Raw genomic sequence first — 25,527 nt, 5'->3', positions numbered from 1 at the left:
AAAATGAGCCCAACCATGAGTTTGTGTCAAACTTTTCTCCTAGAACCAATAATCAAAGAAAAGTAACCCCCGATAATAAATTTACAACTACGAACAAGAAAAGTTTAATGTATTCAGAAATGTTATATCAAACTATACAAATGTCACATCCATTAATATCTGAGGAGGAATATTATGACAATTAAGTTGTGTTACTATCAAGTGACTACCAATCAATTTTATCGTTAGATCGATCATATTGATCTAACGATATATTTATTTTCATCTTTGTATGGTCATGATTCCCCAAATATACTTTATATTTATTTTCACCTTTGTATGGTTATGATTTCTCATATTTAATGCTTTCACTTTAAATATGGAGAATTATGACCATACAAAGATAGAAATAAATATAACCGTTGGATCAACATAATCGATCTAACGGTGAGATTGATTGGTAGTCACTTGGTAGTAACACAAATTGGTTGTCACAATATCCTTCCTCTAATATTTGTTTATGGGAAAAATTACTCTTCTGTTACATGTTATAGCTTTCTCTTCTACACATCCTTCGATAACAATGCCACATTTTTATTTTTATTTTTCAGGTGGTGGAGCCCACAAATTTATCTATATAACATGAAATAACTTATATCCTTTAACATTAGATTAATAAAACTCTTTGTTTATTATATAACAATGTTTGTGACAGAAATTTAGTGCCATCATAAAGCTTTTAAACTTTTTATAAGCTTTCACTTAAACCGAAATTATTGAGTCTTGGACAGGACATCCCTACATAGACTAGGTAGAATTGATTATTTTTCCTAAAAGCTTTTGAACTTTTCATAAAAGAATTTAGATGTAAATGTAACAGGCGTTTGGTTGAGGATAAATTTTTATTAATACTAGGAAAATGTAATTGATAGGAAAATAGTTGGAATATGAGTTTAGTAGGAAAATGTAAAAAGAATTGTTTGGTTGGATAAAATTTTGATAGGGAAATTAGGTAACTTTTATAAAGTCTATGTTTGAATGTAGGTAAAATATAGATGGGGAAATTTTTTGATATTACGAAAATAACCTTTTATTAAGTGAATGGTGGAAAGGGACAACAGTACCAGTTGCACAATAATTAGTGGCTAACATCGAAGTATTCTGAGGCACAATAACATCGAAAGTATCTTGGTGTTCCCCCCAATATCATTTGCACTCATTCTTCTGGATCCGAAATTTGTCCTTTCGCGCGCTTAAACTGGGGGTACCCAAGTCTTTTAGACAATCACCAAATAAAGCATATTGGTAGGTTTCCAGGAATACCATATATCACGTGGGAAACAGAAAGCTATCTATTGGATGAAATTGATGTCGAAATACATTTACCCTGCTATCACATTTAGGTAGGCATCTTCAGAAAACACTCCCTCCCAAACATGGTTATCTGAGAAACACACCTATCACTTACCTATCAAAATCCCCAAAATTCCTAAACCAAACACCCCCTAAAAGAAAAATATAAAAAGAGATTTGAAGTACAACAATAATATTATTAGGAGAAAATTATACTTACTATATTTTTTTCTTATCACGTCTTACTACCAATCTTGTTATCATTGGAAAAAAATCAAAACAACGGCTCTCACTTTATGTTACTTTATAATTGTTGATTTGATTTTGATCTAACGATAACAATATTGATAATAAGATATGATAAGAAAAAATAATAATAAATCTAACTTATCTCATATTTTATTATTATTATTTATTTTTGTCATAAAATAGAGTTGTGTTGTGGGGAAAGTATTTAGTGCTTACGGGCCTTTAACTGGCAGAGTGCCTTAGCTTTGGTTGGTTGATTAGTTGTCCAGATTCCAAACCAAGTTATACGTCAAGAATACGAAAGACTTCGTGGGCTTTCGTTCTTCAAAACCAACAAAGGTATGAGCCAACCCATTTTCACCGTAGTGAGTGGATTAGGCTGGTTCATAGTCTAAACTGTAAATATGGACAACGTGAAATAGTTTGCTGATATATTACGGGCCACCCTCAACTAGCCCAATTCAAGCTCGGTACTAGCAAACACAAGGAGACTAGGCCCATGCTCTACAAGAACAGACCAGGCCATTTCAAAGATTATCAGATGGGCTAGCTACCCAACAACTTATTCTAGAACAGTCTGCTACGTTTGAATTTTAAACTTAGTGATTAGATAAGGATATTGTTGGTTTCAAAAAAAAAAGAAGATAAGGATATTGTTTTTTATTATTAGATTATGAAGTTACTAGATTTAGATTGACGTTATTCTATTATCGAGTTATACTGGCTCTTTGACCTATTTCGAATTTTTACCCATTTAATTAATCAATTTAGCATTTCATTCACAATATTTTAGAATAAGGGTCATTGAGTGACGCAAGGAGGATCCAGCGGCACTGAGTGCCGCGAACAACCTCCCGCGTCGAATAGGAAAAAGAGTGGATCCGAGGGTTCCCAAATGAATTGACTTATTCCAAAAAAGCCTTGTTCTTTGGAAGATCTATCTCGTGTCTGGTACTGCACCACTCTGGAAGAGCTAGAATTCTAACCTTGTGCCAGGACCTACGGGCCAAGGGACAGTCTCAGGTAGACAGTTTCTATGGGGCGTAGGCCTCCCAAAAAGTAACGGAGGCGTGCAAAGGTTTCCTCGGGCCAGACGGAGATTGGCCCTATGACAATCCAATTTTTGTTGCTGTGTTGCAAGAAAAAATATATTAGGTGAAAAAGAATAAATCTTTTTTTAGTGTGAATCAAACCCATGTTTGAATTGAAATTGAGATACTGATGCAAGTTAGATCATCATACTTACATGCATCATTAACCAATGGGATTGAAGAGCAGGTACTAATATTGTGGCTCTTGACGATATCGGGCCGGAACAATCTGTTCCTCCAGAATACCTTGATTCAGTGCCAAAGAATTTCCTGTCGCCACCATATAGTATTCATCTCTACTTGGTGAACACATTCAGTTTTTTTTTTTTTTCATTTAAGTGTCGTCCCCCTTCCCTGGGGAACTCATGGAATTGTGCCACGTGGCACAATATCTTTAGTCCCGTTTCCGTAAAATTTCGGAAAGCAATAATTTTTGATTCGGGTATCCAAATCAAATGATTTTTTTTTATTTCATATAACTTTTCGAAATCTACGCAATGACACCTCATTTGATATGTTTTATCTCTCACAAACATAGTTCAAATCCGTAAAAAAGTGAAACTAGTGTTGCAAATTTGAACTATGTTAATGGTAGATAAAATATGTCAAATGATGTGTCATTCCGTAGATCTCGAAAAGTTACGTCAAATAAAAAAAAAATCATCTCATTTGGATATCCGAGTCAAAAGTTATGACTTTCCGAAGTTTTACGGTAACGGAACTAACGAGATTGTGCCACTTGGCACAATCCCGTGAGTGCCTCAGGGGAGGGCAGCGACACTCAATTGAAAAAAAAAAATGTGAGTGACGCGGGGGAGGGTAGCGGCACTTAGTGACGCTGAGTTCCCCTCGCGTCACTAAACGACCCCTGTTGATAAATACCGTCAACCAAATAACAAATTGATATATTAAAGGGGTAAAAAACCCAAATGAGTTAAAAAGTCGAGTTATACTCTATACTATATGGCAATTGACACAAAAATTTCTAAAATTTTTCTCATCTTGCTCTTTTCCTCTCCCTCTCCCTCTCCCGTTCTCTTTTCAAATGTATTATATATAGCTATTCATGATTACTCAATTATCTAATTCGAGCTTGATAGGACCACATGAATATTAAAGCTCTTCCTACTAAGTTTTTAATATAGTTGCATACCTAATAATTTAAGGGTTCGCTTTTTCTGCAGTTACTGCAGATAAGTTATCTGCAGTAAGCCCAATACGACGTCGTTTTGGGGCGAAAATTATAGTGTTTTTGTAATTTTAATTTATTTCAGGGTTATTATAGTCTTTATAATTATAATTTTTTAATATTTCATCCCAAAACGACGTCATTTTGGGAGTAAATGCAGATAAATTATCTGCAATAAGTGCAAAAATACTTTTATGATAATTTAAACCCAAAACCATTAATTAAGCTAGAATAAGCCCTTATCAGATGATCTAGATGTTTAGTTGTATAAAAAAATTACACTAGTTAACTATTTAATTAAGTTCAAAACTCCAAATGAAAATGCCAGATTTGGTCATAAAATATGATATTTTCGTCTTAAACGTATTGAAATTAGGCCAGACAATATGATTATGACGACTTTATACCCGTAATTAAATCAATATAGATATCTAAATTGATATCTATCTCTTAAAAAGCTGATAATGACATTTTGAAACATGGGTTGTAAAGAAGTCAAAAATGGAAAGAATTGAAGTAAAGAAGTCAAAAATGGAAAGATTAACAGTTAAGTTACAAAAAAAAGTGTTCACCAAAAAAAAAAAAAAGTTAATAATTATTTTGGTCTCGTAATTAGTTTGTTTTTCTAATAATCAACTATATCAAAATGGTCTTTTAAAATGAACGTTTGATAAATGACCTTACAGTTTTTTGACATTAGTTAAATGTTATAATTAATATTAAAAAGCTATTTCAATATATTTATTACCATTAAATAAAACATTATTAATAATTAAAATTGGTATTTATCTAAATTTTGAACCTTGTTATAGATCTAAATTCCATATCTCCCAATATAAATGTAAGACGTTATTACGTATTACTTTAGACCAAAAGCTAGTATCGTAATAAAATCAAGTTTTAGTTATTTTTTAAACATGAGGCCTTAACCATATAATAAAATAGTAGCAAATTGTTTAAAAAAAATTAAAAATTAAAAATTTAGGTTAGGGAAAATCATACTTTAAAAGATCACAAACCTTATCACAAACCATACATTCAGAGTATGTTTGGTTGGAGTAGTATGACGAGATAGATAGGCAAATTAGAAGCGGGATTGTAAGCTGACCATGTTTGGTTGAACGGCTTTCAAATTTGCCTACCTAAATCATTATGCCAACAACTTAATATTGCATGTCTTTTGGATCGAAATAGCCGATCAAATTTTTCCACTTAAGATGTGGTATTGTGCCTTATCTACCTAAATTGTCACATTGTCTAATAACCAGATGACGAGCGTACCCTCTGAAGAGCGCGCGAATGTGAAAATCTTTGAAGAGCCTATATTTCGCGTTTATTGTTCGTGAATTAGAGAAATCATCTTTTTCGGCGGAAGAGCTCTTCGATGGTGGCAAGATCAAACCTTTGAAGGAGGAGGAGTTGTCGGAATGTGCTAGAAGCCCACTTCTATCTCTGACTCGACCCAAAAGATCTCCGACAGCACAAGGGAAGAAGATGATTCGCGAAGCATTCTCGCGCAGAAAGAAGAAAGAGTCCTCCGGTTATCCTTTTGGTTCCATTGAAGAGAGAAGATGGAGAGATAGGACTCCAGCAGCATCTGTGATTTCTTCATCGAATTCGGGTCGTAGAGTCACGCGATCACACTCTCCTTACAAAATATCCCACCACACATGGGAGGAAGAACCACACCAACCCCATACCAACAAAGAGGATTCCATTTCCACCACAACTTCTTCTTCCAAGAGTTCCAGAAAATAGAGATTGAGGGACTTCTTATTGTTCCGTAGCGCCTCTGAAGGAAGAGGTTCCAGCACAGATCCATTCAGGAAGTTCCCTGTTTTGTACAAGAAACCTAAAGAAGGAAAAGCTTCAACTTTTAGATCCATTGATAACCCCATCCCAAGGTCGAGAAGAAAGGAACCCGTTTCTGCACATGAATTGCACTACGCAAGGAAGAAAGCTGAATAAGAGGATTTTAAGAAGAGAACTTTCTTAACATACAAACAAGGATTTAAAGAAGAGAACTTTCTTAACATATAACAATAAAATTTCAATAACGGGTTTATAACAAGGTTATTTTTCGTAATAGCAACTTTTTTCCCATCTATATTTTACCTACACCCAAACATAGATTTTATAAAAATTACCTAATTTTCCCATCCAATTTTTTTCAACCAAACAACTTTGTTTACATTTTTCTACCAAACTCATTCCCAACTATTTTCCTATGAATAACATTTCCCTATTATTCATAAAATTTCTCCTCAACCAAATGCCCCCTTAAAGCACAAATTTTTTGACTTGTTATACCAATTATCATTAACATCTTCAAAATTCCTTTTGAATGTGTCAAACACTCAACCGAATATGGTCCTAAGTATTGTTATATTATTCTCAACCAAAACACTCAACCGAATATGGTCCTAGGTATTATTATATTATTCTCAACCAAATGTGAATCTAACCATTATAACTTAATATAAATTATTAAAAAAAATCCTTACCCATTAACTTAAAGTTTTGAATTGAATTTTTTTTTATATGGTATTAAAGCCTCGTGTCTCAGATTCGATCTTTATTGCTCCCACTTTTTTGTGTGAAATTTCTTAACATAAGTAGACTGAATTTGATGTATTATTCACTATTTAAATTCAATGGATTCTTTTGTGAGTAGATGTATTAAGAAATATATGAAATTATTAATGTAACCTCACCTAAAAATTTAAATTTTTGAACTAAGATACGGTAAATCATATATTGATTAAATAATACACTAATAGAATGAGGCCCAATCATTTGTATGCAGTTTCGTAGAAGTATCTTTCATAACAACCAGCATTTTTTAATAATTTACTTTTACTACTATTTTTGTTATAAAAAAATAAAAAAAATCTATTAACCCCGAATTAGTTGACAACGTTAAGGGCATTTCAATCATTCGGACAAGAAAAAGTCCCGAGCTGTATGCCTTCCTCATAATTTTGTAGAAACATAGGGACAAATTAGCAAATTAAGTATCTCCAACAGCACCTTTCATTCACCAAAGCTTGTAAAAAAAAACAAATACTAAAAAGAAAATAAATAAAAATTCCAGAATGCACCAAAAAATTAAAAAGAAGTAAAAATAAAAGACCAAAAATAAGCTCACAAACAAAAATTCAATTTTGGATAGAAATTAGAAAAGCATCTTCACCTATCACTACACTTTTTACTTTTACCCCATATTTATGATGTGATTTGTATTTGTCATTTAATATAACATAATAAATTTTTTTACCCATACAATATTTTGTGAGGCCCACACTTTTTGAAGAAAAAAAAAAATTACAGCAAAATGAATTTCTATAACATTATATAATTACTTTTCCTAACAACATAACTCTTATAAAATTTATTTTAGATATTGACTAATGATTCTGAACAAAGGAAAAGAAGATCCACTTTATCCTCATCAGACATGACACTTTTTATTATTTAAAAATTATACTTATATTATTTGTTTTATGTATTACTTATATTATTTATTTTATGTATTACTTTCATATCTCAACAATTTTTAATTAAAAGATATAAATGACATGATGTACTTTGTATTTTGGATTCATAATTATTTTTTCGAACAGAATATTATAACAATTAATTAGTTACTATCAATATTATTATCAATTGATTCCTTTCGTTAGATTGGTTACGTTGATTCAAACTATTGATAGTAACTCTAATTAGTTGTTAGATACCCTTGTTCCTTCTCTTAACTTTTATTTTTTCTTTCTGTATTTTTCCTTGAAACTTTGAAGCGTGCTTCGGTTCACACCCTTTGGATTTTTCTTCTCAAATCCTCTTATTTTTGTTCCCCTTGTGTTGTTGTACCTTCCTTCCTTAGCTTTCTACAGTTCCTTTTTTGTCTGTTCTTTTTCCTATGCTTCTGTGTCTCTCTGCTACAAGAAAAACTCGTGCAACAGCTACTGCTGAGTTCACAAACTAACTCATTTCCTCTCCCTCGGTACCCGTCAATATTGTTGTGTCAGCATGTCTCAGAGTAACTGGGAAGCTGATAAAATGTAAGTGTTATAGTTGATGCTGTTGTTGGTTATTATTATTATTATTATTATATTTTTTGCAAAATTTAATGATGTTCATTTTTTGTTTTTTATCAGTTTTGGTACATGGGTTTTTGTTCATTCTCAATTTTTTTGCTTTCTTTTGTTGATTTTGGTTCTGGGTTTGTGGGTTTCTTTTGTTGATTTGGGATTGGTTTGTCTCCCTCAGTTTGGTGTTGTGTGTGTTGTATTTTATAAATGTGTGACAATATTTTGATGGGTATGTTAGGGTTTGTTAGCTTGTGTAAGTATAAGGTTTTTTAACACTGAATAGATTGTCACTTTTGGTTGTTGAACTCTTTGGTTCCTGCATTTGGGTCGTTGATATTTGTGTTCCCGGGGTTTTTTCATCTGCTCTTTTGGTATACTTGATGTAAATATGCAACCTATGTTGCTATGAGATTTCAGGTTAGATGTTTACATCCATGATTACCTAGTGAAGAGGGATTTGAAGGCTTCAGCTCAGGCTTTTCAAGCCGAAGGGAAAGTGTCCTCGGATCCTGTTGGTGAGTTTCGTAGAAACAAAGTAGTTGGATTTAATGTTTCTGTTTTGTTCGTTTATTAATTTGGTTGCTTTTTGTAATGGTAATATGGGATTGCAGCTATTGATGCCCCGGGAGGATTTCTGTTCGAGTGGTGGTCAGTTTTTTGGGACATATTTATTGCCAGGACAAATGAGAAGCACTCAGAGGTTGCTGCATCTTACATTGAGGTTTGTTTCAAACTTTTCATTGTTTTTTCTTGTTTAGTATCCTTCTGGCGTGCTAAATATGAGTAGGATGATTGTACTAGAAGTGCAGCAAAGTAAAATCGGTATTGAGATGGACTGGTAGTTCAATAACTTTAGCTGTATCTGTTCATGTATTCAATAAGCAAGTTTATACATTCAATCGGTTATAATTTCTAAATTGTGCCGAACTAATGAATGATTTAGTTAGCTGTTTCTCGCTTTCAATGTGTAGTTTAGCTGTTAGGGAAAGTTGGGATCTTCACTTTAGAATCAGCTTTTATTAAATTAGAATGTAGAATGATGTTTATCCTTTAATTCCAGGTTGCAGACAAGGTAGCTAGCAGTATATTTTCAAAAATATCTTGTATGAGCCCGTGCTTATTTCAGTTATTTGTCTACTGATGATTATGAGTATTTAGTAGTTGTGGATGTTTTCATTTTCACCGACATAAAATCATAAATTGCATACAGAAAACTGTTTTCACGTTGTATTGTAAACTTGTGGTGAAGGCAACTATGAATGCTTATTTTCATAAACTAGGAAAAAAATTTACTAGGGTACTTGATGAGTCTAGGTGTATGAGGCGCGTCTGGACCTATTATAAATTCATATTCCTTTGCTAGTTTAATGATATTTCTCCAATTTGTGATGACAGCTTACATTTCTTTTTCATCTCCAGACTTTTTTACTTTCTATTTTTAAATGTACTGTAAAATAACAAGAGACAAGAGGAACATTGAAATAAATCTGTATATAGAATTGATTCAGGAGAGTACAATATATAAAGAAACACTAATGAGTTTAGCCCATACCTAACTTAAATCCTAATGAAATAAGGAAATAGATCTTTACAAATAATAAAGATATTCTAAAGATATTCTTTCCAACATGTACCATGATAAAAAAGAGGGCGAGCTTGGAGTAGTGGTAAAACTATTCCTTTGGGACTGAAACGTCACAGGTTCGAATCCGGGAAATAGTCTCTTTGCAATTAGGCACGAGTAAAGTTGCGTACAAGAATTGTCCTCACCCCACCCTCACTAGTCGGGGTTTAAACAGGAGTGGTAAATGTACCATGATCAATTTAGGTCTCCTTTATATTTGGAGAGGCCCTTGTATGTTATCTGCGTGCTAAACAGGAAAATAATCCATACAGGTCTGCTTTGATTGCTTTAGTTACTGTAAAAATTATATACTAGGGTATTTTGTGGTCTAGGAATAAGAATATTTCAATTTGGGTGACTAGTTTAGTCAGCTTTAGCTATATATGTAATTATTCAATATCTTTGCTGCACTTGTAAAATTGTTGGCATGCTGGGATGTACAATTTTTCAAAGGAATTACTGAGGGAGGAAAAAAACAGAGGTACCATTTGAAGTTTATGGTTTGGGAAACTCCCTTTGCAGACACAGTTAATTAAGGCCAGGGAGCAACAACAGCAGTCACAACAGCAACAACAACAGCAGCCACAACCTCAGCAGTCACAGAATCAACAGCAGCAGCAGCAACAACAACAACACATGCAGATGCAACAACTCCTATTACAGAGGCATGCTCAGCAGCAGCAGCAGCAACAACAACAACAGCAACAACAACAGCAATCACATCCACATCATCAGCAGCCACCACCACAACAACAGCAGAGTAGAGATAGGGCTCATCTCTTAAATGGTGGTACAAATGGGTTAGTTGGAAACCCTAGTACTGCAAATGCACTAGCAACAAAGATGTATGAGGAAAGGTTAAAACTGCCCCTTCAGAGGGATTCTTTGGAAGATGCAGCGATGAAGGTAGGGATATGTTCTGGTTTTTTTAATTATAAAATGAATTCGTTCTTTATGATGTATAATCATAGCTATCTTATGGTATTTTATACAGCAAAGATTTGGAGACCAACTCTTGGACCCAAATCATGCTTCAATATTGAAGTCATCTGCGGCTACTGGCCAGCCTTCAGGGTGATTTTCTTTCGACCTTAGCTTCTATTGGTTTTTGTTTTTGTATTTAAATTAGTATGATATATGCCCTGAAAAAGAAGGTAGTTAGTTATGCTTGACTAGTCTGTTGTTGTGGCTGAGCTAGTTTAATTTTGATCTTATATAGCATGAGTTGAAACTTACTTCAACAATGTGAAACAAGAAGGTAAAGATTCTTTACATGGTATCAGAGCTTCAGTAATCACAAAGTCACGAGTTCGATCCTCACCGCCCTCCACTTTTGAGTGGAATTAAAATTAGCACAAGGTAAAACCAAAAACATTGGGCCTGTGCAATATCCATACTTCAAACCCAAAGGGCTCTTGTGTGAGGGGGTGTATTAGAGTATAATATAAACCATTAAAAAGGCTCTCACCCAACACTTTAAGGTTTTGAATTGAAGTGGTTCTTTACAACTTTGTAGCTGCCATATAGTCTAATCTTGAGGGGAAGGACTGGAATTGCAATAATTCATTTAAATCGGGTCTGATACTTCTATGACCTTGAAGAATTACAAGTTATTTGCTTCATTTTTTTTAATATTTTTTTAGATACCTATTTGGCATCCAAATAAATCTCTTAGCATCCGGTATTCTTTATAGCAATGGATGTTGACTTTTTAGCTCCAAATTTTCTTGATTTCAGACAAGTTTTGCATGGTGCTGCTGGTGCGATGTCTCCACAAGTTCAAGCTTGTAGTCAGCAATTACCAGGGTCTACTACGGTACGCTATTGTTTGTGGAATGATATCATCTCTTACTATATTTCTTATCAGCTGTTTTTCCCTGACTGGCAACTTGGAATCAGGATATAAAGAGTGAAATTTATCCTGTTTTAAATCCCAGAGCTGCGGGTCCTGAAGGATCATTAATAGCAATTCCTGGTATTCTCTCATCATGTTCTTACTCTAATGTAATTGGTTTGTGTTATTAGTTTGGAAGCTGGTTTGCAGGCATGTGATGGGGATTTGTTTTCATATAGTATGTTCTTTGCAATTTATTCATCACCCTGTTGGGTGAAGATATTTTGGAAGTGTTATGATGTTTTATCATTATCCTTGCACACAGATTAACAGGGAATTTTTTTGTGTTAGGGTCGAATCAAGGTAGGAACAATTTGACTCTGAAAGGGTGGCCACTCACTGTGAGTAGTTCTTTATTTCAATGTTTATTTAAATTAAATGTTACTGGTGGCGGATAAAATCATGTCTTCCTAAATTTGACCATCATTGTAAAAAATAATATTTTCATCAAATTATGGTTTGCTGCACTCTCTTAGCAGAAAGTGAGATAGGATGTAGCCTTCCTCTCTTGTTTTTATGTTGTACATGGGAATTGAACCTATGATCTCTACCCTTACCTTATCCCACCCAAACCATTCAAGCCATTACCAAGTGGCAGAAGTTGCCCTTCTTTGCTTGTATTTGTTAACCCTACAAAACTTCTCTCGTCCGATAGAAATGGTGGCCTATTATCTGAAGTCTCTAGCAACAACCCTACTGACTTCTTTAGTTCTTTGTCACTTCAACATAATCATATAATGATGAAACTAAGGAATTGAGTTATTAAGTTTTGCTATTTACCTTTTTCTATCCCTTATTAGGGGTTGGATCAACTACGTTCTGGTCTACTCCCGCAACAAAAACCTTTCATACAGGCTCCTCAGCCTTTTCATCAACTTCCAATGCTGTCACCACAGCATCAGCAACAGCTTATGCTAGCACAACAAAATTTGGCATCACCATCTGCCAGTGATGATAGTAGAAGACTCAGAATGCTACTGAATAATAGGAATATGGGCCCAAGTAAGGATGGTCTTTCAAATCCTGTTGGTGATGTAGTATCAAGTGTTGGATCACCTCTTCAAGCGAGTGGTCCTCCTTTTCCTCGTGGTGATACCGATATGCTAATGAAGGTGCTAGTCCTCACATTATTTGTTTAACTGTTCTGTTTATGAATTTCTTACAGTTACCGCAAATTTCATGAGATGCATCTTCTGAAAGTTTTTGTATTTGTAGTTGAAACTGGCTCAGTTTCATCAACATCAACAACAGCAGAACACCAATCCACAGCAGCAGCAACTTCAACAGCATGCTCTCTCAAATCAGCAATCTCAGTCTTCAAATCATAACATGCATCAGCAAGATAAAGTAGGGGGAGGTGGTGGCAGTGTCACTGTTGATGGTAGCATGTCAAACTCCTTTAGAGGAAATGATCAGGTCAGTCCTTTTATGGTTGCCACTACCCCATGCATATTTGAGCAATTGAGCTATGCATAATTTCTCAGTTCCTTTTACCTTATGGAATCATTGGCCAATATACCAATATATATCTTCTGACTTGTAAAAGGATGCATAGCTGTTGACAATTTAACATATAATGAGTAACCCATGAAATTCTGATGTAACAATTAAGTTATTTCTTATATATTTAAATTTCATGTTAAGCTCTTTAAATTTATTGTTATTATGTGTTCTCATAATTTTGGACGCTACAACGGATTTATTTTGGGAGACTTTGAGAATTTCATTGCAATGGGATTAGGAAGCAGTTTGGAAATTTATTAAGGGATAGTGAATTTGTTTACTTGTCCATTACTGAGCTGCTTGAGTACAAGTATTACAAATATAATTTTCTTAACCTGAAGTTTTGTAAAATTGAATAGTTGGCGAAGGATTTTATGAAGCCTTCTGAACAGATCTGTGATGATACATTAGTAAAACAACAAAAGAAGTGGGTTTTTCTTTTTTGGGCATTTAAAAATGGGAAATGCAACTTCAACTGCTTGTTTGTTTCTTTGAAAGTTATTTTTTCAACCCTTTATGTGAAAGAAATTGCTTGGTGACTTGTCACGCAATAATGATTTACTTATTTATATTTTCTGTTATGTCACATGAGCATAAATTTCTGTCCCTATATATGATGTAGAGTCTGAAATAGGTTCCTGACATGGTTTGTTCTGAGCGAACTTTAAGGTTTCCAAAAATCAGACTGGGAGAAAGAGAAAGCAGCCTGTATCAGCTTCTGGTCCTGCCAATAGCTCAGGAACAGCAAATACTGCAGGCCCGTCTCCAAGTTCAGCACCCTCAACTCCCTCAACGCATACGCCTGGCGATGTGATATCGGTGCCTGCTCTACCTCATAGTGGTAGTTCTTCAAAGCATCTTATGACGTTTGGCACTGATGGCGCTGGAGCTCTTACTTCACCTTCAAATCAGTTGGTGAGTGGTTCTTCTGTGTGATACAATTGATGGAAGGAATAATAAGTTCCTTGCATGTAGACTCATTGCCATTCCATTTTGGCAGTGGCATGATAAGGATCTTGAATTGCAGGCTGATGTGGACCGTTTTGTGGAGGATGGATCTCTTGATGACAATGTTGAGTCTTTTTTATCCCATGATGATGCAGACCCTAGAGATACTGTTGGTCGTTGTATGGATGTAAGCAAAGGTGCACTAAACACCATTGTTTTCATTGATCATAAAATATTATGGCATTATCATTGCAATAGACTTTCTCAAGTGTATGTACATGTTAAAACTTCCCTCTCTTTGAAGTAAAAATATGCATTTTTTTTTCTTTATAATTGACTTTTCTATTAATATTAGATTCTAATGAACTATGTTAGATAGAAAATTGTAAGAATAAAACATCACTCCCCATTAAACCTCAACTTGTGAGGGTAGGGGTGGGGGAAATTATTGTATGCAGCATTTCGCTTGCATTGCAATAAAGAGGCTATTTTTGGAATTTGAACACGTAAGTTTGTGACCTCTCAGTCAATGCTAGGATATTTGGAAAATATCTCATAATATCTTGATTGTATCTTAAATAGTTTAGAGTATCTTATACAATCTCTTAGCTTTATTTCTATGTATTTCATGATTTATTTCCTTATTTATTTAGAATTTGGAGTTTAATATTAGTATAAATAGGGATTAGTGTTTTGTTGGTTTGTATCACATTATAACACATCAAATCTATACAAATTCCATCGCTTGAGGAGAGATACAAAGGTTTCTGTAAATCAATTTGGATTTATGCCAGGAAGATGTACCATGGAAGCCATTTTCTTGATGTGACAATTAATGGAAAGATATCGAGAAAAGAAGAAGAACTTACATATGGTGTTCATAGATCTTGAGAAAGCATATGATAGGGTTTCAAGGAAAGTTTTATGGTGAGTTTTTGAGAAGAAAAAAGTACCATCAAAGTATGTAAAGGCAATCAAGGATATGTATGATGAGGCTACTACATGTGTGAAAGCTTGTAACGGAACATCAAGTTATTTTCCTATCACAGTAGGTGTACGCCAAGGTTTGGCTCTAAGTCCTTATCTCTTTACCTTAGTTATGGATGAACTAACAAAAGATATTCAAAAGGAAGTGCCATGGTGTATGCTTTTTGCTGATGATATTGTGCTTATTGATGAGAACAAAGACGGTGTTAATAGAAAACTTGAATTGTGGAGAAGCACGTTGGAATCTAAAGAATTCAGGTTAAGTCGGAGCAACGTTGAGTATTTGACGTGTTGAGTTTTCTCTGGTAAGAGATGTAAACCAAGATCCTGTGCATCTAAGTGGTCAAGAGGTATCCAAGAAAGATGCTTTTAGATACCTGGGATCCATTTTGCAAAAAGGTGGAGAGATTGATGAGTATGTAAATCATAGAATCAGAGCAGGGTGGATGAAATGACGTAGTGCATCTGGGTTTTTGTGTGACTGCAAAATCTCCCTTAAGTTAAAAGGAAAATTGTATAGAACAGCAGTAAGGCCTGCAATGCTATATGGAGCTGAATGTTGGCCAGTACATAGGCAACATGAACATAAAATGGGAGTAGCAGAGATGAGGATGTTAAGGTGGATGTGTGGTTATACGAGAATGGATAAGATAAGAAATGAAGATATTCGACGAAAGGTAGGAGTACTACAGGTGGATGAAAAGATGGGAGAACATAGATTGAGGTGGTTTGGACACGTAATGAGAAGGCCCCTGGATGCTCCCGTAAGAACAAAAGTTTGTTACCAAGAGCTCAACACAAAGAAAGGTAGAGGTAGACCGAAACTTACTTGGGGGAAGGTAGTAAAACAAGACTTAATGGAGTGGGATATAGATTGGCGGACGGTGTGCCTTAGAACGGAAAGGAGAAAAGCTATAAGCATGGTGGAGGGTTAGACCCGTTGTTATTTCTATGTTCTAGATGGTCCCTTTTTAGTCCTTTTCCTCTTCATTTCTCCCTCTTCTTCTTTTCCCCTTCTTTTATTACTTTTATATATTATTACTATTTTATTTATTTATTTATTTTATTTATTATCTTTTTTCAACCTTTTCGTATCTTTTACTTGGGTTCATCTACCACTGACCCCAATTAATTTGGGATAAAGTTGTAGTTGATGTTGATGTTGTTTCTCTTTTCTTCCTCTCTACCTAAATCCCTATAATTTCAACATGGTATCAAGAGGTGGCACAATCCTCCGTGACTTGTCCCATCATTATTTCGTTGTTGAGTTTCCTAAAGTCTGAAACTTTATTGTATCAATGTTATTATCTCCATGATTCTTTTCTTATCCGGCTGTGCACAAATTTCTGTCACCCTTTTCTCTCTGGTTCATCTTTGGTAATGGGCTTTTCTGCCAGCTGCTGCTCCACAAACCTAGAAATGCTGTTTGTTTCTCAATTTTGTCAGTTTTTTGGTCACCGCCCACCACTGTCAGTTGTGTCCTTTCCACAATGCCCTTTTCCTTATCACGCGCCTCAATACTGGTGAGTCCATCTCCCAGGCTTCATTCCGGCGAGCATATGCTGGCAATTCAAATTCCGGCCACCAGAAAATTTACTGGCAAGGTTCCACAACCCATGGATCTGTAGCACAACATCCAGCAGCCATATGCCTCCTCACATGCCACCACTGCCTCGTCTCACTCCCAGGGCTTCTAAAATAGTACTTGTCTGGTTGATCTCGCACCTGCAAGCCCTGACCAAGTGCTAGCATACGCTCACCAACCTCGGCCCAACGTGGCGTGTGAGGCTGTCGATGACTCTGCATGCACTGCATTCGTGTGCCTTTACTCAATGACTTAAGTTTTTGGGATAGTTGATTCATGACAAACTACTACTATTAAACAGCAATTAAAGACTCTTAATGAATTATGCACTTTTTCCCCTCAAATGCAAATACACTTTTGAATGTTTAATTTGTACATTTGCGTATCCTTTTTATTTATTACTTATAGAATATTAGCATTTATGTTGTAATATATAGTTAGCGAAGATTAGACTACTGGTTTGCTCCTAATTAGCACCCTTGATTGCTCCATTTATTGATTCTTTTGATGCCATAAATAAGATGTGGCCCATATACACAATGGTATCATCCTCCATGACTGGATCCTATCACTTTTTTCTGCTGCAGGTTCCCTATGTTGTCCTGTCTTCTTTAGTTTCCGGTAGCTGTGTTTATTTTTGCAGTCACTAATGATGGGTGTATTTAACCTTTCTCTTTTACCTCGTCTACTGTGTCTTTGTTCCTGCAGCACTATCATCCCCTTTAGATCTTTTAGGACTCTGTTCTTGGCTTCTTGCAGTTGTTCTGTCTTATTTGCCAATGTTGGAGACCTTGAAACCCCTAATTTCTCCAGGAACACTCTCTCCTGTCGTGTTATTCTCCTCATGATGCCTTTTTTTCTTTCCCCTGGTGTTTTTTCATGGTGTGCTTTGTCTCATCACCACAAAGTCTCCCATTGACCAATGGCGGTCTAGTGCTAGATCTGTACCTTCCTAGTTGTTATTGGAGTATGTGTCTGTCCCAGATGGTTCTTCATCCTCTGGTTGCCTGCCACCAGAAGCTAACCGTTTGACCTGCCATGTGCTTATCAATGGAAGCTGTCATACCTCACCTATGAGCCTAATTTACTGGAAGCAACTTAAGAACTTCGGCAAAGATTGTTGCCAGCCTTTCTCCAAGTCTATTCAGTTCCCTTTTCATGCATTGGTTCCACCACTCTAAGGGGTTGTGCATCCACTACGGCTTATCCTCTTTTTGGATCTCCTGCTGTTTGGATGTGTGTTCACCATGTCTTGGTGATGTTTGCCTGAATGGATCTGTTTAGTCTCTGTTGCTGTACATAGTATAGAAGTCCCACATTGAGTATACATAGTATAGAAGTCCCACATCGAGTGTGTCTCTTTGTATTCTTCAATTGGTTTGCTATATAATAGCACCAATGTTGTGTAGTTCAATATAATAAGGATTACAATGAATACCTCTTGTCTCTTGATAATTAACATGGTATCTAGAGCCTAATAAAAGGAAACCTAATCCGCGTTTTTTTTTCCGGTGGACCACTTTCTGCTGAGTAAAATATTATTATTATTTTTTCCGGAAACAGTCATATCTGTCAGTTTCCGGCGTCCATATATCGTCTACGGACCTGTCTGATCATTGCCGCCATTAGGCACCACTGTCCACCGCCGTCCACCGCCGTTGACTGCCGTCTCCGGCGAGTTTTCCGGCGATTTTTCCGGTGAAACCCATATCGATCTGATCGCCACGAGAAGACGCTTCTTTCTGTCCAGGACCCATCCTCAGATCCTCCTACACGCGCTCTCACGCGCGTCAAACAGCGGCTGCAACTCGTTTTGTTGCAGCGGCGCGTCCCACTCCGGTTGGCCGTCGTACCACCACGGTTCCCTTCGTCTTCTCCTTGCGCACTTGGATCTGCCCTCACTTTGTTGTTTCGACTTCGTTTCGGCTTCCTACGGTGTCTTTTCCCTTGCTGGTCACTATTCACAGACGTTTCTTTGCTTTTCGTTGCTGTTCATTTTTGTTTCAGGTAACCCATGGCTGATTTGTCACCCCACGATGCATCCAAGGGTTCTCAAAAGGCTGACCCGCCTGTTTTTTCTAACTATGTTAATGTTCCGCTGCACGTCGACAAGTTGGATGGCTCCAATTATGATTCTTGGGCTTCTGATCTCCGACTTTGGCTTGATGGACAGGACTACACTGACCATCTCATTACTAAGGCTGAGTCCATCTCGGTAGATGTACGCCCTCATTGGAAAAAGGTTGATGCTCAGTTATGTAGCATCATCAAGTCTACCATCCACTCGTCCTTGAAGCAGATTTTTCGTGCTCACGTCACTTGTGAGTCTGTTTGGCGTCAGGCCAAGTCACTTTATACCAATGACACTCAGCGCCTCTATGGGGTTTGTCAAAATTTGATCACTACTATTGCTGCTCAACAACTTGATGTCTCTATGTCTGCTTACTTGGGAAAAGTTCAGGGCCTCCTTCATGATTTCAATGAACTGTTGCCGCCTGCTGCAGATCCTGCTAAAGAACTTGAGCAACGCAACACGTTCTTCATGCTCATGGCTCTTTATGGTTTGCCCCCGGCATATTCTGTCAACCGGGATCAGATCTTGGGCTCTCCTACTGTTCCATCGCTTGACTCTGTTTGGTCTACGTTGCTTCACATTCCACCTAAGACTTCTATGGAGCCTGCACTATCTGCTCCCTCTTCAATTGACCCATCTGCCCTTATCTCCAAGGGTTTTGCACGTGGACGCAAACCCTCTACGAGACGCTTTCTCTGCACTCATTGCAAAAAGTCGGGCCATACTATTGATCGTTGTTGGGATCTTCATGGTCGCCCTCCTCGCTCCGCTCATTTTGCTCAGACTACTGTTCCTGCCTCGGACTCTGCCTTGATTGCTAGATCACAGCCACCTCATGGTACCACTGCCTCTAGTGCACACACGGGTAATTCCTTTGCTGGTGTTTCGCACTCGCCCTCTCTTGGTCCATGGATTCTCGATTCTGGTGCATCTGACCATATTTCTGGTAATAAGTCTTTATTTACCTCTCTCTGTACGTCTGGTCCCTTGCCCAGTATCACTATGGCTAATGGGTCACTGGTTCAGTCCCAAGGGATTGACACTGTTCTCCTTTTTCCTTCTATTCTCATTGAGAACGTGCTTTATGTTCCTCATTCTCCTTTCAACCTTATTTCCATTAGTCGCTTGACTCAATCCCTTGACTGTACTATTTCTTTCACTAAAGAGTCTGTCATTTTGCAGGATCGGAGCTCGAGGAGGACACTTGGCGTCGGATCCGAGTCCAATGGCCTTTATCAACTTTCAACTTCTGTTCCAGTGTGCTCTGTTGTGGATTCTCCGCTTACTATCCACGCTCAGTTGGGTCATCCCAATCTTGCTAAGCTCCAGAAGATGGTCCCACGTTTCTCAAATTTATCTAGTTTGTCTTGTGAGTCGTGTCAGTTAGGGAAGCACACTCGTAGTTCGTTTTCCGATCGTGTCAGTCGTCGGTCTTCGTCTCCTTTTGCTTTAGTTCATTCAGATATTTGGGGTCCTAGTCGTACCGTTTCCACTATGGGGTACAGATATTTTGTAACTTTCATTGATGATTATTCTCGATGTACTTGGTTATTTTTAATGAAAAATCGGTCTGAATTGTTTTCTATTTTTAACAAGTTCTTTAATGAAATCCTTACTCAATTTGGTGTTTCGATTCGCATTTTTCGAAGTGACAATGCTCGTGAATATTTATCTCATCAGTTTCAAACCTTCTTTGCATCTCACGGCATCCTTCACCAGACATCATGTTCACACACCCCTCAACAGAATGGGGTTGCTGAACGCAAGAATCGTCACCTAATTGAGACTACTCAGACACTTTTGTTACATGGTCATATCCCATTCCAGTATTGGGGCGATGCTGTCCTCACAGCTTGTTATCTCATTAATCGGATGCCTTCCTCCGTACTTCATAATCAGGTACCACATTCTGTGTTGTTTCCCCATCAACCTTTGTACCCACTCACTCCTCACATCTTTGGTTCTACTTGTTTTGTCCACAATCTCAGTCCTGGTCTTGACAAGTTATCTGCTAAGTCACATAAATGTATTTTCCTGGGTTACCCTCGCTCACAAAAGGATTATCGTTGTTATTCTTTTAGTCTTCGTCGTTACTTTGTCTCGGCAGATGTTACATTCTTTGAGTCTATTCCATTCTTTGACTCCTCCTCCCATCCCAGTGATTCTGTTGCTACTCAGCTACCTTTACCACCTGTTTCAGTTCACTATATACCTTCACCATCTCCTTCTTTAGATGTCCCTGTCCCTGTTCCCGCCCTTGTTCCCCCCCTTCAGGTCTATCATCGTCGGCAACGTCCCCCTGTTCCCCAGGACCCTGCCCCCCCCGAGTCTGCCCCTATTGTTACTGAGGCTCCTGTGGACTCACACTTCCGTCATCATCTCCTCCGGCAGCTCCGATCCTTCCGTCTGACATTGATGTGCCCATTGCACTCCGGAAAGGTACTCGTGATTCTCGTCCCCCTCCCAGGTATTTAATAAATTTGAGTTATCATCGTCTTTCACCATCCCATTTTGCTTGCCTCTCTTCTCTTTCTTCTGTATCTGTTCCTAAGACTACAGGTGAGGCGTTATCACATTCTGGTTGGCGACAGGCCATGATTGATGAGATGAGTGCACTTCAGAGTAGTGGTACCTGGGATCTGGTTCCCCTTCCCTCTGGGAAGTCTGTTGTTGGCTGTCGATGGATATACACGGTTAAAGTTGGTCCGGATGGTCAGGTGGACCGTCTTAAGGCCCGCTTGGTGGCTAAAGGTTATACTCAGATATTTGGCCTTGACTATGGTGACACATTTTCTCCCGTGGCGAAAATGACTTCTGTTCGCCTCTTTATTACTATGGCAGCTATTCATCACTGGCCTATGTATCAGCTAGACATAAAGAATGCTTTCCTCCATGGTGATCTGCGGGAAGAGGTTTATATGGAGCAACCTCCTGGGTTTGTTGCTCAGGGGGAGTCTAACCTAGTTTGTCGTCTCCAAAGATCCTTGTATGGTCTAAAGCAGTCTCCCCGGGCTTGGTTTGGAAGGTTTAGCACTGTTGTACAGCAGTTTGGCATGACTCGAAGTGAGGCTGATCACTCAGTCTTTTACAGACACTCTGATTCACGTTCTATTTATTTGGTAGTATATGTTGATGATATCGTCATTACAGGTAATGATACTCATGGCATAACTCAGATAAAACAACATTTGTGCCATCATTTTCAAACAAAGGACCTTGGAAGACTCCGATATTTCTTGGGGATAGAAGTGGCCCAATCCAAAGATGGCATTGTACTATCACAGAGAAAATATGCTATGGATATTCTTGAGGAAACAACATTGTTAAATGCTAAGCCCGTTGATACTCCTATGGATCCAAATGTCAAGCTTTTACCAAATCAGGGGGAGCTATTTTCTGATCTAGAAAGGTATAGAAGATTGGTTGGGAAACTGAACTATTTCACAGTTACTCGACCAGACATTTCCTTTGCAGTCAGTGTAGTAAGTCAGTTCTTGAATTCTCCCTGTGAAGATCACTGGAATGCAGTAATCCGTATCCTCAAGTACATCAAGACTGCTCCTGGCAAAGGTCTTCTCTATGAAAACAAAGGTCATACCAGAGTTGTAGGATACTCAGATGCTGATTGGGCAGGTTCTCCTATTGATAGAAGATCCACTTCTGGGTATTGTGTATTCGTTGGAGATAACTTGATTTCCTGGAGAAGTAAGAAGCAAAGTGTAGTTGCTAGATCAAGTGCTGAAGCAGAATATCGCTCCATGGCCACAGCTACCTGTGAACTCATCTGGTTAAAACAGCTACTGAAGGAACTCAAGTTTGGAGACACTGGCCCAACATCTCTCATTTGTGATAATCAAGCTGCTTTGCATATTGCTTCAAATCCAGTGTTTCATGAAAGGACTAAGCACATTGAGATAGATTGTCATTTCCTTAGGGAAAAAGTTCTCTCAGGAGATATAGTTACTCGTTTTGTCAACTCAAATGATCAATTAGCTGATGTATTTACTAAGTCTTTGAGAGGAACTAGAATAGACCAGATATGTAACAAGTTTGGTGCATACGATCTATATGCTCCAGCTTGAAGGGGAGTGTTGCTGTACATAGTATAGAAGTCCCACATTGAGTATACGTAGTATAGAAGTCCCACATCGAGTGTGTCTCTTTGTATTCTTCAATTGGTTTGCTATATAATAGCACCAATGTTGTGTAGTTCAATATAATAAGGATTACAATGAATACCTCTTGTCTCTTGATAATTAACAGTCTCATTCTTGCAGGGTTGCTGAGTTCTTGTTCTGTTTGGTTGGGTTTGGCTGGGTTTATTAATTGTAACAAGCTGAGAGCTTAGTATGCTTAAGCTTGAGGGAGACTGCGAGAGTGTAAGAATATTAGCATTTATGGTATAATATACAGTCAACTGTAATTATGATTGTTAGAGTATTAGATATGATATGATTAGATTTGATTAGATATGATTGGATTCTGTCTTATCCGTAAATAGTCTGACTGTATTCTGACTGTATTAGGATTAGGTTTGGGCCTTACACTTAAGCCCATTAGGGTCTCTATATATTGTAACTCCCTGACACAGATCAATACATAACGTATTCTTTTACACTTAACTTGGTATCAGAGCTATTTCGTTCTGGGAACCCTCGCTTCCGCTTAGAAATCTTGTTCTTCGCTTTAAAACCTAAGCCCACTGCTTAGGAGTTATCTTTTCTTTGTCGTGCGTCCTTCCGGTAAGACATCAAGGGTTGTAAGTCCTCTCCAGGCATCTTCTGCACGTGTCCACATCCCCAAACAGTCACCGGAGCACCATCAGCCACTGTTCAGGCTGCCGGAGTACTTTTCCGGCGAGTTTTCAGTCTGGAACGAACGCGAACAGAACCCTCTCCTCCCGGCGACCTGCTCTGTGGAAGTCTGGCCACCATCGGAGTTGTCACGCGCTCTCACGCGCCTCCAGTCTTCTCTGCGCGTGGGCTTCACGCGCCACCTTCTGCCGGCGCGTGAGCACTATTCCGGCGGCTTTTTCCGGCCGGTCTTGGACAGAGAAGCTCGTCTTCTCCTCCTCTTTCTGGATCTGTGGTTGGTTCTTTGTGGGTCTGACTTTTTGTGCGCACCTCTTCTTGATTGGTGATCAGGTTCGTTTCTCTTTATTCGGTTTGTATCTTTGTGATTTGATACTATGGCAGCAAACTCTCCAATTCATTCGGAGGTCAAGTCTCCATCTCCTCCTGTGAGAAATTCTCCTAATATCATCTCTACCAATATTGGGTCCATTACCTCTTCAAAATTGAAGGGATCTGTTAATTACAAGAACTAGGCCACCTCTGTTCGAGTTTGGTTCTTTGGACAAGGATATGGGAACCATCTCACAACTAAGTCTACTGATATCCCTAAGGAGGACAAGTCTAATTGGGAAAAGATTGACAACCAACTTCTGAGTATCCTCTGGCAATCCATTGATCCGATTGTCTTGGATATCTTTTGTTCATTTCAAACTTGCACCGAAGTGTGGGAGGAAGCAAAAAACCTCTACACTAATGATGTTCAGCAACTCTATTTAATCATCTCTCAGTTTATGGAATTAAGCAAATCATCCGACATTCAGATGGAGACATATATTGGCAAGAGTCGCTCTTTGATGCAGGCATATTTGGATATGCTGCCTTACCCTACTGATGCTACTGCATATCGAAAACAGGTAGAACGTCTCTTTATGGTTGCCACACTTTCTGGCCTTCCCGAAGAATATGATAATGTTCGTGATACTATCTTGACTAGTGGGGAGCCTGATCTATCCATGACGTATCAGCGTCTTCTGAATTTGAATAAGAAATCTGCTCCTGCATCGTCTTCTGCTGTTGATTCTACTGCTCTAGTTTCCCGTACTGATTTTCGCGGGCATATTGGAGGTGGACGTGGTCGTGGTAGAGGCGCAGGAGGCCGGGGCCCAGGAGGCCCAGGAGGCCAGTCGGACGTGGTCAGCGACCTCGTTGTCATTACTGTCAGCAACTTGGTCATTATGAGGAACGCTGCTACACAAAGTATCCTCACATGCGACCTTCTTTTGCTGCTAATGTAGCTCAATCAGATACTGCTTCAAATGGTTCAGTCTCTCTCTCCTCTGAAGAATATGCAGCATTCCAGGCCCTTCTCAGGAAGTCCTCTCCTCAATCTCAGGCCTCTGCTTCAGAAACTGGTAATCCTGTTGCTTGTGTTTCTCATTCTGCATCACTTGGTCCTTGGATATTTGACTCAGGTGCTACTGATCACCTCTGTGGTAATAAGGAACTCTTTTCTTCCCTTACATATTCTAATAATTTACCCTCTTTTACTCTTGCTGATGGAACTAAGGCCCCCGTTCATGGGATTGGACAAATCTGTCCAACCTCCTCATTGACCTTGACATCTGTCTATTACATTCCTCACATCCCTTATAATTTAATATCGGTTAGTAAATTGATCAATTCTCTTAATTGTATTGTCACATTCTCAAACCATTCTGTTTCTGTGCAGGACCCGGGTACGGGGAAGATGATTGGAGTGGGCCGTGAGTCACGGGGTTTGTTCTACCTTGATGTGCCGAGTCCTTCAGTTGCTTGTTCTCTCACAGAATCTCCACAGCTCATCCACAGTCGTCTCGGGCATCCTAGTCTTGCGAAATTGCAGAAGATGGTTCCTCTTTTATCCGGTCTTCAAACTTTAGATTGTCAGTCATGTCAGCAAGGAAAGCACATACGCTCCTCCTTTGCTAATCGAGTCAATAAACAAGCTGATGCTCCTTTTTCAATTATTCATTCAGATGTTTGGGGTCCTAGTCGTAGTGTGTCTATTTTAGGTTTTCGGTATTTTGTCACCTTTATTGATGATTTCTCCTGTTGTACTTGGATTTATTTAATGAAAACCGTTCTGAGTTGTTTTCTATTTATCAAAAGTTTTCTGCTGAAATTCATA

The 25,527-nt window shown here is 38.0% G+C and overlaps 1 protein-coding gene and 1 pseudogene across 1 annotated transcript; both read left to right on the top strand.

Annotated features, from left to right (window-relative positions):
* Nucleotides 1-2,802: 2,802 nt before the first annotated feature.
* LOC133314623 (uncharacterized) lies at nucleotides 2,803-5,901 on the top strand (annotated as a pseudogene).
* Nucleotides 5,902-7,694: 1,793 nt separating this feature from the next.
* Nucleotides 7,695-25,208, top strand: LOC133314707 (transcriptional corepressor LEUNIG-like; the record flags this gene model as incomplete). The annotated part of the gene is made up of 13 exons (XM_061516255.1): nucleotides 7,695-7,922; nucleotides 8,370-8,467; nucleotides 8,564-8,673; nucleotides 10,099-10,482; nucleotides 10,571-10,650; nucleotides 11,314-11,392; nucleotides 11,476-11,551; nucleotides 11,762-11,811; nucleotides 12,271-12,582; nucleotides 12,686-12,886; nucleotides 13,643-13,888; nucleotides 13,974-14,108; nucleotides 25,090-25,208. Coding segments are annotated over exons 1-13 (1,922 nt in total), but the record flags the coding sequence as incomplete, so codon positions are not given.
* Between the last annotated feature and the right edge of the window lie 319 nt (nucleotides 25,209-25,527).

This window comes from Gastrolobium bilobum, unplaced genomic scaffold (assembly GCF_033153095.1).
Source record: "Gastrolobium bilobum isolate Gb01-03AN ecotype WA unplaced genomic scaffold, APGP_CSIRO_Gbil_v1 utg18562, whole genome shotgun sequence".
NCBI lineage: Eukaryota > Viridiplantae > Streptophyta > Magnoliopsida > Fabales > Fabaceae > Gastrolobium > Gastrolobium bilobum.
The sequence above is the reverse complement of the archived record's forward strand: the minus strand, read 5'-3'. Positions and strand labels throughout refer to the sequence as shown.